Genomic DNA, 15,117 nt, shown 5'->3' on the forward strand with positions numbered 1-15,117 from the left:
TATGGCTGTGTAACCAGGAATGGCATAGACATCTGTACTATCAGGCTTTAGCCAGGTTTCAGTTAGTGTAATGATGGACATATTGGCATGTAAGGAATTTAGTAATGCTATGAGGTCATCGTAATGCTTGCTTAAAGATCTGATATTGTAGTTAAAGATAGTTATGTTGTTGTTGGCTCTGAGAAGTGCCTTTGATTGTTCTGCAGTGTAGTAATTACAGTAACTGTTTGATTCATTTAAGTCATTAAATAAGAGGTTGGTATCAGGATCAATGCTTGTAATCATAAGATTTGTAGTGAATCTATAGGTAGAATTAAGTATAAAACAGAGTAAATAGTCTTAAGCTAAAAAAAATAGCACCTGAATTATTTAACAAATGTAAAATAATGAGCTAAGGTAGTTTTTTTTTTTTAAGCTAAAATAAAGGAGACAATATAAAAGGGACTAGTACAAATAAAGTGATGATCAAATAATGGAGCTTGGGAATATGATAGTAGGTAGTACTATAAAATAAATGAGTTTTGGAATATAATGGCAAAATTGTGAACTTGTTCTACTTTAGCACCTGAGAATAGCACCTTGATTATTTTAACAATTGTGAATGTATAAACTAGGGTAGTTATATAAAGCTAAAATAAAGGAGAAAATATATAAGGGACTAAAATTAAGTAATGGTAAACAAAGTTAAATGGACAGATGGTCACTATGAAATAATATTGGTTTAGGAGTAAGATCTGATTTGTAATATTAGATAAATTGAGCAGTTTATTGCACAATAAAAGTAAAAAAAATGAGGTAGTTGGTACTAGCTAGCAAAAGATAGTTTTGGTACTTGCAAAAAAGTAATTGGAATATACACTAATTGCATACACAATGAAAAGTGACTAAAAAACAAGTTGTGATAAACAAAATTAAATGGACAGGTAAGAAAAATGAATATTAATAATTTGGAGTAAGATTTGACTTGTAATTTAAAATTATGAGCAATTAATAGCAGTAAGAAAGAAGTATAGAGTATTGGAGGTAGTTGGCATTAGCTAGTGATGAGAAATAATAAAAATAATAATGTACAATATAATAGTAACGTACACTATATGCACCACACGTATATATGTATTAAGGGCACTTATCTAATCTGTTACAGAAATGTCAGCTTTTCTAAGGAAGGTAGAGAAATCATGTTCGTTTGAGATGGTATATTGTTGTCCTGTTGATGTTTTCCTTACTAGTATTTTCCCATCTCGCGTGAAACACTGATGAATTTTGTTTTCCTGTTTAAGTTTTCTCAGCCTGAACAGAAGGTTTTGACGTTTTTTTGTTAGACACTCATTTATGTACACTCCATTTTTCATTGTAATTGCTGATTTAATTAGGTCCTTTCTTTTATCGTATGAATGAAGTCTGATCATTATACTGTGTTTACTTCCTGGTTTTCCTAACAAATGTGTTTCTTTGATTTCATTGTTTTGCACGATGACTTGTACGTGGTCCTGTATTATCCTGATAGCAGTTTCTTTGCACTGTGCTTGTGTTATGTCACTAGGAATGTGTGGACTGTTTATTATAACTGCATCAGACAACTTATCTTGTTCAGTTTTGTCGTCTTGGAAATCAAGGTATTCATTTAGTCGAGTGTGCATGTTCTGATTCCAGTCCTTGATTGCTTCTTCAACCTTCATATTTATTGTTGTTATTTGCTCAGTGTGACTGGCTATAGCTGCTTTTAGAGTATTTTCTGTGTCAACACTTCCCGATGTAATCTTCTCTTCAAGGTTTTGGATCTTATTCTCGAGGTTGGTTATCTTGGAATCTCGTCGCTCGAGTGCTGCTTTGATATCTTTGATTTCATTTTCTAGAGCAACGATGTAGTCCTTGATATTGTCAGGAATAATCATACCTGAGTTATCATGGATGAATCCTTTGAAGGGAGTGGAGTTGGAGGGGGAGTCAGCCATGTTTGTTGTTGTTGTTGTTGTTCCCTGGGTGGCGGCGGTGAGGGGGGTTGATGATACACTGGCGTCCTGCTGGGTAGACAAGTTGAGTTCTAGGGACCTTGCTGTTATTCTTTTATTACTGGTGTTGTTTCTTCTGCGATATCCTTTCATAGTATCACTGAAGTAGATACTGTGTAGCAATGGAGGAGAAGGCTTGTTTTCTCGGAGCTTGGGTTAAGTGGTTGTCTGGCAGCGGAGGCAGTGTTTGGGTTAGCAGGGCTGTCTTCCTTAGATCTTCTAATTTTGTCAAGATTTGGGTTACATTCTTAGTATTCTTGGGTCATGTTGTGGTCTACGTGGGTTCATGTAGTTGAACTTTCACCTTAGGCCATCACAAGTTTTGATGGGCGATGTTTTTTTGAGAAAGAAGAGCTGGTAGGATACCGTTGCTGGGAATCTTAGTCATCCCAGGCAGGGAAGGGCAAGTCCAATTCCTTGGATCAAAAGCCCCTCTCTGCATCAAGGAACCCCTCTTGGTAGTTCATTGTGTGTTTGGACTGCTAGACTATCACGTGAGAAAGGATGACAGGTGCCCAACATTAATTAAGGTGAACACGTCAGAGGAAGAACGTATAGTGTTACCTTCATTTAACATCTTATGTTTTCTGTTTGTGTAGTGTTATTTACATAGACGCCGCAAGCTTCATTGGATTAGGAAGGATGAATGTCATAATACTGTATATACAGAGCACTTTGACATATTAGTTCACTCAGCATTCTTGTTAATAAGGTGTATGTTTTCAGAATGGTGGCCCTAAAATGGGTGGGATTTTTTTTTTATTATTCTTTTTTCAGTGTGCTCATTGCTTATGTACCCAGTGATGGAGAATCTTCTTCGTGTTCAGTTTTAATGAAACTGGACAACATTTAGGACATGCATAAGGTTATTTTCATGCTTTCTCTATGGAACCTGTTTGCTTCACTATTAGTAAGCCCATGTCACATAAATTTTCTTTTTTAATCAGGAAGAAACACTAAATTCATATGGGTCATACAGTCCATGTCATGTAAAAAAAAATCTTCCCTTTATCAACAGTAATTTATTTTGTTATGATTATCTATACCAAAGCCACCTTTCAGAACTATGGATATGAGTTGGAATAACCACCTTGGTGGTGCCCATCATTGAGAAGCACCATAAATACCAACTTCCAGCCTGGAGGACAGTCCTCCATGGATATTACCACCAATTTTTAAGATGGGAGAGGGACTGCTGCACCAATGCTGTCAAGACTGGCTCTCTCTCTCTTTGGAAGTTGACCCATTAGCCATCTTCCCATAATGGAGGAGCAGATCATCAGGAAGTTTAAGCAGTTCCTGATTGTCCTGAAGAAATGCAAGAAAAGCACAATGAGGAGGGTGCAGACCCAGGACAACTAGCAGGGATTCTTGGAAGTGCTAGACAAGCTATTAAGTACAAAATGTACTGATTCTGAGGCTCAGATATAAAGTAGAGAAGACTGGCAGTTTTTTTCTGTTTATTCACTAACAGTCGTTCAATTACAATTAGCCTTGAGATTATGAACTATGTCTGAGGTACTATCAAAAAGTTCCTGGACTGCAGCAAAAAAATATATATATAGGTTTACCTAACCTCGAGATGAAATTATCTCCCTCCCAGGATCAGTGTATAGCCTCCCTGGAAGGCAATACACTGATCCTGGCACCTCTGCCACTTCGTGTAACTCTTCTTTCCTAACGGCATCTAGTCTGGCTTGCAATTCTGCTTAAATGTCCTCCACGTCATTAAAACAACACCCTTTAAATGCCATTTTTATTTTGGGGAAGAGAAAAAAAAAAGTCACAGGGGGGTAGATCTGGGATGCAGGGAGAGTGGGGATGACCACCATGTTATTTTTAGCCAGAAAAAGATGGTCTGTCTCGTCTGAAGCCAACAAACAGGACACAGATTTTGCAGCCACTCAATTCATGTTCAAATTTTAAGTCAAAATTTTAAGTCAAAATTCCCACAGCACTTGCAACGTCTTGGACACTGACGACCATCTTCGTGAAGAGCCTTTCCCACTTTTTTGACATCAATGGACAATCTCAATGTTTACCATCCTTAACTGGTTTTCGTCCTGCGTTGAATCAAGAAAACCATTTAAAACGCTGTTCCCGACCCATTAATTTGTTGTCAAATGCTTAATGAAGCATTTGGTGAGTTTTACTAGCCGTTTTACCAAGCTTGAAACAGAATTTCACACGCACGCACACACACACTACACAGGGGACTACACAGGAATGAGGACCTTCCTGCAGGAGGTTCAGTGGGAACAGGAGTTGGTAGGAAAGTCAGTAAACGAAATGATGGACTTTGTAACAACAAAATGCAAGGAGGCAGGTTTGTTCCCAATCCCAAGGGTAACAGAAATAATAGGAAGGACAGAACGAGCCCTTGGTTTACCCGAAGGTGTAGAGAGGCAAAAACTAAGTGCCCTAGAGAATGGAAAAAGTACAGAAGGCAAAGGACTCAGGAAAATAAAGATATTAGCCAACGAGCCAGAAACAAGTGTACACAGCGGCAGTATGAAAACAACATAGCATCGAAAGTCAAGTCTGACCCGAAACTGTTTTACAGCCACATCAGGAGGAAGACAACAGTCAAGGACCAGGTAATCAGGCTGGGGAAAGAAGGTGGGGAGCTCACAAGAAATGACAAAGAAGTATGTGAGGAGCTCAACATGAGATTTCAGGAAGTATTTACTATTTACAGTGGAGGCTGGTGGGACACTGGGAAGACAAAACAGTGGGGTACACCAACAAGGGATAAACCAACTAGTGTTGGATGAATTACACACAACTGAGGAGGAGGTGGAGAAGCTCCTAAGTGACCTTGAGGAATATGAAAACAGATTCATAATGAAACAATATCCTGAAGCTTTGTCAGTTTGGCGTCAGGACGGGACAGCACCACGGTCAGCTCAATATATCCCAATAAAGCTCAGTCTATCCAATCAAGTAGCCAATTTCCAATTGGCTGCTTTATTGCTCTAACAAACCCATTGTCAAAATAGGGATTCCACAGAGAAGTGCTCTGAGCCCTCTACTATTACTTCTAATGCTTCATAGGAACATAAGCCAATTCTTTGCAAATAACACAACTTTCGTCATCTCAAATGCATATACTTACCAACACAGTTAATGTCAAACTTGGAAAGATACAGTATATATGTACAGTACTTACAGATACAAATAACTTATTTTCTGCAGTATACAAGTAATGTAATGTACATGAAATAAAATATTGTTAGGCACAAAGAAAGCCACTAATATGTGGTGCATTTCGGGCAGACTAATCCTAATGCTTAAAGACTACTTAAGAACTAGACATGAGTTATTAAGTAGGAATTTTTACATGTACAAAAAGAGAGGAAGCTAAGTGAACAATAGTACAGTTTTAAGTATTCATTAATACTTCAAAGTGGTTCAGTGATCTTCAGATGGTGAAGATACAGGAAGTTAGTTTCAATAGGAATATAATGAAACTAGATTAGTGCTTAATTTTCTATGGGAGTTTGAGGAAGACTGGAAGAACAGGGATAGAGTTAGTATAGCACAATGTTGGTTTAGTTACGTTAGGGAGATGAGGTCCTTATTAACAATAGCTCTATATTGATTGGTATACAGGGGACCTTTCGATGATTCAGGCAATGAATTCCAGATCTTAGGGCCTTTAATGCGCATTGAGTTGTTGCAAAGAGTGAGTTGGAGACGGAGGATGTCGAAGAGAGAGATAAGATAAGATAGGATTTCGTTCGGATTTTTAACCCCGGAGGGTTAGCCACCCAGGATAACCCAAGAAAGTCAGTGCGTCATCGAGGACTGTCTAACTTATTTCCATTGGGGTCCTTAATCTTGTCCCCCAGGATGCGACCCACACCTGTCGACTAATACCCAGGTACCTATTTGCTGCTAGGTGAACAGGACAATAGGTGTAAGGAAACGTGTCGGAATTTCCACCCGCCGGGAATCGAACCCGGGCCCTCCGTGTGTGTGAAGCGGGAGTTTTAGCCACCAGACCACCGGGCCACGCAGAGTTTTGTGTCTTGTGTTAGGTTTGTATTCTGTTGGATCACATCTAACAACTCACACTCAATACTGATAAGACCTACACAATACTTGGGAGCAAAGCTAATAATATTTATTCGAACAAAAAGATAAATAATACACCAGCTAAAAGGTAGATTATTATTATTATAATCAAGGGGGAAGCGCTAAACCCGGAGGATTATACAGCGCCTGGGGGGGGATGTGGAAGGCATTCAGGCTTAATTCGGGGAACTGGAGCACAGATCCAATTCCCTAAATCAAGAGCCCCTCACCAACATAAAGGAACCTTCCATGAGGGGCTGCTGAAAGGTAGAAAGAGAATAAACTCCTGGGTATATACCTGGACAGCAAACTAAAATTTGACATGTACGTTCGAAACATTTCTAAAAAAAGTTCCAAAACAGTGAACATTCTCTCAAAAATACTCTACTGTGTACCTCAAACGTCCTTGCTTACTCTGTATTACTCTGGTCTAGCCCTACCTAACTACTGATTAGAGATTAGATTTTGCCATCGAAGTGGCTAGTTTATTGTGCACCCCATATCCATCCTGTGGACGGTATGCAAGAGCATATGGATATACAAAAGGCCTAGGAACTAGGCCCCAAAGGGTTAACAGGAATACATATGGATTTATATCTACATATCTATAGTTCACTTATCTGTTACAAGCAAATTTAGGAAATTTGCTTAGTATAACTGGTATCTTATTTTCATTAATAAGATATCTTGACATGTCACATAGGTTATTATATTGTCTATCTCTGTATTCATCAATAGTGGACAATTAAGCACATAGTGTTCAAGACAGTGACCATATGCCTGATTACATAATTTACATTTAGTTTGATCATCATCTGTGTGTCTCCCAAACTGCCAGAAGTACTTGTAACCAAGCCTAAGCCTGGCCACTACAACATCAGTCAGTCTGTTCACATTGCAAGTTGCTCCATAAACATACTTATCTATATTCATGGTATCATAATGGGTTGGCATTTGCGCATGGGTGTCAACAACAGCACTCACCTTAAAGCCATTGTTATTATTATTATTATAATCAAGGGGGAAGCGCTAAACCCGTAGGATTATACAGCACCCAGGGGAGGGGGGATGTGGAAGGCATTCAGACTTAATTCGGGGAACTGGAGCACAGATCCAATTCCCTAAATCAAGAGCCCCTCACCAACATCAAGGAACCTTCCATGAGGGGTAAAGCCATTGTTACCCAGCCGAAACCTGCTCTTAGAATAATCACTCATTTAGGTTCCAGACAACAACTCCCACACTTATTTGAGTCTAAATTTGCATACCATACAAAATATTCTCACCTAATAATGTGCACACTATGTATACAGGACACTCAATACAAACATTAACCCAGAGCTTAACTCTTCATAGAGAGCTACAGCAGGACACACACACACACACATACACACATCCCTTGAAACTGGGCAACTACCTGAGGTATAGAAGACCGCAAATGTAGTTCCCATTTTTAAAAAAAGGAGACAGAAAAGAGGCACTATATTACAGACCAGTGTCACTGACGTGTATATTATGCAAAGTCATGGAGAAGATTATCAGGAGGAGAGTGGTGGAGCACCTGGAACAGAACAAGATTATAAACGATAACCAGCACTGATTCATGGAAGGCAAATCCTGTGTCACAAACCTTCTGAAGTTCTATGACAAAGTAACAGAAGTGCGACACGAGAGAGAGGGGTGGGTTGATTGCATTTTCTTGGACTGCAAGAAGGCCTTCGACACAGTTCCTCACAAGAGACTAGTGCAGAAACTAGATGATCAGGCGCGTATAACAGGAAGGGCACTGCAATGGATCAGAGAATACCTGACAGGGAGGCAACAACGAGTCATGGTACGTAATGATGTATCACAATGGGCACCTGTGACGAGCGGGGTCACACAGGGGTCGGTCCTAGGACCAGTGCTATTTTTGGTATATGTGAACGACATGATGGAAGGGTTAGACTCAGAAGTGTCCCTGTTCGCAGACGATGTGAAGTTAATGAGGAGAATTAAATCAGATGAGGACAGGGCAGGACTTCAAAGAGACCTGGACAGACTGGACACCTGGTCCAGCAACTGGCTTCTCGAATTTAATCCCGCCAAATGCAAAGTCATGAAGATAGGGGAAGGGCAAAGAAGACCGCAGACAGAGTATAGGCTAGGTGGCCAAAGACTGCAAACCTCACTCAAGGAGAAAGATCTTGGAGTGAGTATAACACCGAGCATGTCTCCGGAAGCACACATCAACCAGGTAACTGCTGCAGCATATGGGCGTCTGGCAAACCTGACGATACCTTAATAAGGAATCGTTCAAGACACTGTACACCGTGTACGTGAGGCCCATACCGGCGTATGCAGCACCTGTTTGGAACCCGCACTTGATAAAGCACGTCAAGAAACTAGGGAAAGTGCAAAGGTTTGCGACAAGGTTAGTTCCAGAGCTAAGGGGAATGTCTTATGAAGAAAGGTTAAGGGAAATCAGCCTGACGACACTAGAGGACAGGAGAGTCAGGGGAGACATGATAACGACATATAAAATACTGCACGGAATAGACAAAGTGGACAAAGACAGGATGTTCCAGGGAGGGGAGACAGAAACAAGAGGTCACAATTGGAAGTTGAAGACACAGATGAGTCAGAGAGATATTAGGAAGTATTTCTTCAGTCATAGAGTTGTCAGGCAGTGGAATAGCCTAGAAAGTGATGTAGTGGAGGCAGGAACCATACATAGTTTTAAGACGAGGTATGATAAAGCTCATGGAGTGGGGAGAGAGAGGACCCAGTAGCAACCAGTGAAGAGGCAGGGCCAGGAGCTAGGACTCGACCCCTGCAACCACAAATAGGTGAGTACACACATGATAACGACATACAAAATACTGAGAGGAATTGACAAGGTGGGCAAAGACAGGATGTTCCAGAGATGAGACACAGCAACAAGGGGACACAGTTGGAAGTTGAAGGCACAGATGAATCACAGGGATGTTAGGAAGTATTTCTTCAGCCTCAGAGTAGTCAGGAAGTGGAATAGTTTGGGAAGTGATGTAGTGGAGGCAGGATCCATACATAGATTTAAGCAGAGGTATGATGAAGTTCACAGTTCAGGGAGAGTGACCTAGTAGCGACCAGTGAAGAGGTGGGTCCAGGAGCTAGGACTCGACCCTTGCAACCTCAACTATTTGAGTACAACTAGGTGAGTACACACACACACACACACACACGACATGATAGAAGGGTTAGACTCAGAAGTGTGTCTGTTCGCAGATGATGTGAAGTTAATGAGGGGAATTAAATCGGATGAGGATCAGGCAGGATTTCAAAGAGACCTGGACAGACTGGATACCTGGTCCAGCAACTGCCTTCTCGAATTTAACCTCGTCAAATGCAAAGTCATGAAGATTGGGGAAGGGCACAGAAGACCGCAGACGGAGTATAGGGTAGGTGGCCAGAGACTGCAAACCTCGCTCAAGGGGAAAGATCTTGGGGTGAGCACAACACCGAGCACGTCTCCGGAAGCACACATCAACCAGATAACTGCTGCAGCATATGGGCGCCTGGCAAACCAGAGGACAGCGTTCCGATACCTTAGTAAGGAATCGTTCAAGACACTGTACACCGTGTACGTCAGGCCCATACTGGAGTATGCAGCACCTGTTTGGAACCTGCACTTGATCAAGCACGTCAAGAAATTAGAGAAAGTGCAAAGGTTTGCGACAAAGTTAGTTACAGAGCTAAGGGGAATGTCCTATGAAGAAAGGTTAAGGGAAATCGGCCTGACGACACTGGAGGACAGGAGGGTCAGGGTAGACATGATAACGACATATAAAATACTGCGCGAAATAGACAAGGTTGACAAAGACAGGATGTTCCAGGGAGGGGACACAGAAACAAGAGGTCACAATTGGAAGTTGAAGACTCAGATGAGTCAAAGGGATGTTAGGAAGAATTTCTTCAGTCATAGAGTAGTCAGGCCGTGGAATAGCCTAGAAAGTGAAGTAGTGGAGGCGGGAACCATACATAGTTTTAAGACGAGGTATGATAAAGCTCATGGAGCAGGGAGAGAGAGGACCTAGTAGCAACCAGTGAAGAGGCAGGGCCAGGAGCTAAGACTCGACCCCTGCAACCACAATTAAGTGAGTACACACACAATACAAGGAACAAGTATGTCTTTGATATATGTACTATATTTACTACTCAATCTGTTTCCAAATTCCTTGCAAATAAAAGGACCAAAAATATTGAATTCCACCTGAAAATGTAAACAGTTTCCTATCTGATACTTGCTTTAATAACATTATTAAAAGGCACCTATTAAATCTTGCTTAAAAGTTATATCAAGCAGTTGATTGTAAATACTCATGCAGTATACCACAGCAAATCCACCACTTCATAAAATGCACATCAATGATCTGATATAAACTTAATGTAAATCCCTGGGAGCTGAGTGGCTCTGAAGCTCATGCATCACCACAAACAGCGAGGCGGCAAGCTGCCACTCATTTCCTTGACACTCAGCAAAGATAAGATATATACGTATATATAACTAGAGGGTGTTCCGAGGGTTAACGCCCCCATGGCCCAGTCCATGACCAGGTCTCGTGGTGGGTCAGGGCCTGATCAACCAGGCTGTTACTGATGGCCGGTTGGTCGGGAACTGACTTAGGTGCCTGTTCAGCTCCCTCTTGAAGACAGCCAGGGGTCTATTGGTAATCCCCTTTATGCATGCTAGGAGGCAATTGAACAATCATGGGCCCCGGACACTTATTGTGTTGTCTCTCAATATACTTGTGGCACCCCTGCTTTTCATGGGGGAAATGTTGCATCCCCTGCAGAGTCTTTTGCTTTCATAGGGAGTGATTTTCATGTGCAGGTTTGGTACCAATCCCTCCAGGACCTTCCAAGTGTATATTATCATGTATCTCTCTCTCACCTGCATTCCAGGGAATACAGATCAAGGACCTTCAACCATTCCCAGTAATTTAGATGCCTTATCGTACTTATGTGTGCCATGAAAGTTCTTTGCACACTCTCCAGGTCTGCAATGTCGCCAGCCTCGAAGGGGGCAGTTAGTGTACAGCAGTATTCCAGCCTAGAAAGAACAAGCGATTTGAAGAGAATCATCATGGGCTTGGCGTCCCTAGTTTTGAAGGCTCTCATTATCCATCCTATCATTTTCCTAGCAGATGAGGTAGATACATTGTTGTGGTCTTTGAAGGCAAGATCCTCCGACATTATCACTCTCAGGTCTTTCACATTACTTTTCCACTCTATTGTATGGTTAGAATTTGTCGTATACCCTGATACATTTTTAATTTGCTCAAGTTTCCCATATCTGAGTAGTTGAAATTTCTCCTCGTTGAACATCATATTGTTTTGAGTGGCCCATTCGAAGAGTTGGTTGATGTCTGCTTGGAGTCTTGTGGTGTCTTCGATGGAGGTCACTTCCATGGTAATCCAGGTGTCATCTGCAAAGGAAGACATGGAGCTATGGCTTACATGTCTGTCTATTTCAGAAATGAGGACGAGGAATAGAATGGGAGCAAGTACCAGTCAGTCCATCTATCATCATTCTATCATGCAGGAGGAACCACATGCCTATGGTACATCCAACAAAATAAGTAGATTCTTGGATGTCACTACTGCCTGGCCCCAGCTGGGTTACAAGTATCTTTGGGAGGTTAAATCACCACCACCAGATGCAGACGAGATGAAATGAAAATTTTACCGGATGGGCTGTGGTCACACCTTGTGTCATTATATACTGGAATGAGATAAAAATTAATGAATTCAGAGACAACTCATTCAGAAATGTTGAAGATATGTCAAAGTATTTTATCCACAGTGGTATATTACAAACCATTTTGGAAAAATACCCTGACTTTACTCACTGAAGTTCAACGATGAGAAATTTCAATTACTCAGATATGGTAAACATGAGGAAATTAAATCTTCATCAGAGTACAAAACAAATTCTGGCCACAAAATAGAGCGAAACACCAACGTCAAAGACCTGGGAGTGATTATGTCGGAGGATCTCACCTTCAAGGACCATAACATTGTATCAATGCATCTGCTAGAAAAATGACAGGATGGATAATGAGAACCTTCAAAACTAGGGAGGCCAAGCCCATGATGACACTCTTCAGGTCACTTGTTCTATCTAGGCTGGAATATTGCTGCACTCTAACAGCACCTTTCAAGGCAGGTGAAATTGCCGACCTAGAAAATGTACAGAGAACTTTCACGGCGCGCATAACGGAGATAAAACACCTCAATTACTGGGAGCGCTTGAGGTTTCTAAACCTGTATTCCCTGGAACGCAGGAGGGAGAGATACATGATTATATACACCTGGAAAATCCTAGAGGGACTAGTACCGAACTTGCACACGAAAATCACTCACTACGAAAGCAAAAGACTTGGCAGACGATGCACCATCCCCCCAATGAAAAGCAGGGGTGTCACTAGCACGTTAAGAGACCATACAATAAGTGTCAGGGGCCCGAGACTGTTCAACTGCCTCCCAGCACACATAAGGGGGATTACCAACAGACCCCTGGCAGTCTTCAAGCTGGCACTGGACAAGCACCTAAAGTCGGTTCCTGATCAGCCGGGCTGTGGCTCGTACGTTGGTTTGCGTGCAGCCAGCAGCAACAGCCTGGTTGATCAGGCGCTGATCCACCAGGAGGCCTGGTCACAGACCGGGCCGCGGGGGCGTTGACCCCCGAAACTCTCTCCAGGTAAACTCCAGGTAAACTGTAAATAAAGCTAATACGTAATTGCATTAATAACTCATTATAATTGTTATCAGGTGTAGACGTGTGAATGGTTCATTACCTTTGTAACTTGTTCGGCTATCAAAACTTTGCACCCCAGTCCTTGGACCTATTATGTACCTCTGTAATCTTTTTGACTGCCACTCATAGGATAGGTATGGGGTGCATAATAAAAATATTAAACTAACTTGATGTCTGCTTGGAGATTTGCAGTATACTTGTTGGATGATACTATCATGATAGTATCATCAGCAAAGGAGGACACACTCTGTGTCAGATATGAAGATGAGGAAAAGGATGGGAGTGAGTACTGTACCTTGTGGAACAGAGTTCTCCACTGTAGCCACCACTGATTTTACTGTTTACTTACTCTTTGTTTTCTATTTGTTAGGAAGTTATAGATCCATCTACCCACGTTTCCTGTTATTCCTTTATCATGCATTTTTTGTACTTTATTATTATAATCATGCGGGAGCGCTAAACCCATAGGATTATACAGCGCCTGTGGAGGAAGGATGAAAAGTATTCAGGTTCATTTCTGGGAATTGGAGCACAGATCCAATTCCCTAGATCAAGAGCCCTTCACCAGCATCAAGGAACCTCCTTTAAGGGGCATTTTGTGTACTATTACACTATGATCGCACTTGTCAAAGGCTTTTGCAAAGTCTGAGGCAGATACAGTAGCAATGCAAATGATGGCAGTGAGAATTATACAGCTGTGAAAATTCTGGTTGTTTCTAATATATGTCCTTGGATCACTACCTGGAAAAGCAGTTGCATATCACAATCCCATCTGGGAAGATAGCAAATTTTGGGCATCATAAGGTCTAGGCATGCCTTGCAAAACCTGAATTTATCATTTCCTTGTTGGACAATGCTACATACCTTGTAAATTCTTCAAAGTACTTATCACTAGAAAATTCTTCAAACTTAATACTCTCTTGAATGTATAAAATAGTTTATTTCTTCACTTAAAACTGTGTTCACCATAGTGACCAAACATGAATTGAGAGAATCGACTTGGTAGGGCACACTGAGGCTGTGAATTTTATATGGCATATTATTTTTGTACTAGGGACTCGAGGTCCTTTTTTTAACACAAAATTCTACATCCCCATTTAAAAATATGTTTTGTAGATGAATGGTTCAGAGAACCGACATGTTGATAAATTAGACACATGTGCAACTCTTGGGTATCTTTATTGAGGAAACGTTTTGCCACACAGTGGCTTCATCAGTCCATACAAAGGAGAATCTTGAAGAACAGGAGGAGAATGAGGTAATCAGTCCCTCAACCTTGAGTCGATGTGATCAGTCCATCAATCTTGAATAGAATCTATTCAAGATTGATGGACTGATCACATCGACTCAAGGTTGAGGGACTGATTACCTCATTCTCCTCCTGTTCTTCAAGATTCTCCTTTGTATGGACTGATGAAGCCACTGTGTGGCAAAACGTTTCCTCAATAAAGATACCCAAGAGTTGCACATGTGTCTAATTTATCAAAAATATGCTTGCCAAAAATAATTCTTGGAGAGTATACATTAAACAGTTTACTATTTGGCTGTTGATCTGCATCATATACAATTTAAGGGTTAAAGGTCTTCCTGTAGGTTTCACCTGAATTTAGTATAACCATTAATAAAAAATACTAAATATACTTATACCAAAATTTTAATGGTTTTAAGGATTATCATACTTACTACATAAGTGCTGTTTATGCAGAATGTCTAATTGAAACTTCTACTTCAAAAGTAGGAAAAAAATCTGCAGGTAAAAACCAAAGAAACAGCTGTAAGGATACATCAACATCATTAACCCGTAAACGGTCCAAGCAGATCTACGTTCACATGTGTAGTGCTACAAAAGTAGATCTGTTTTTTTTTACATATTTTCAAATATAACAAAAAAAAAAGTAGATCAAAGTTTTTTTATACATTTTCAAATGTAAAAAAACAAAAAGAAGATCTACTTTTTTTACATGCTTTCAAATGTTGAAAAAACGTATATATACGTTTGGACCGTTTACGGGTTAAGAGACAGTAAAAAGTGACTTATCTCTAATGCTCATCACAATATCAAAATATTTAAAGAAAGTGACATCTGTCAATAGTCATTCCTTACTGCCTTCATACTAAACATTATATTAAAATACATCTTTATTTTCCAACATAATAATTTTTAAGTGATATAAGGAAAATGCCTCAACACAAGACACATAAAAAATAAGCTTAAGAAATGCATACTATATAAATAAATTTCTCCATTCA

The 15,117-nt window shown here is 40.6% G+C and overlaps 1 protein-coding gene across 1 annotated transcript in view; it reads right to left on the bottom strand.

Moving 5' to 3' along the window:
- Nucleotides 1-2,415, bottom strand: part of LOC138852889 (ceramide synthase 2-like) — a 47,918-nt gene extending 45,503 nt beyond the window's left edge. Inside the window, exon 1 of the mRNA XM_070086416.1 lies at nucleotides 1,898-2,415. Coding sequence (XP_069942517.1) covers nucleotides 1,898-1,909 — 12 coding nt within the window. The 5' untranslated portion in view covers nucleotides 1,910-2,415. The remainder of the gene's footprint in view (nucleotides 1-1,897) is intronic.
- Between the last annotated feature and the right edge of the window lie 12,702 nt (nucleotides 2,416-15,117).

The sequence above is a fragment of the Cherax quadricarinatus genome, chromosome 18 (assembly GCF_038502225.1).
Source record: "Cherax quadricarinatus isolate ZL_2023a chromosome 18, ASM3850222v1, whole genome shotgun sequence".
Taxonomy (NCBI): domain Eukaryota; kingdom Metazoa; phylum Arthropoda; class Malacostraca; order Decapoda; family Parastacidae; genus Cherax; species Cherax quadricarinatus.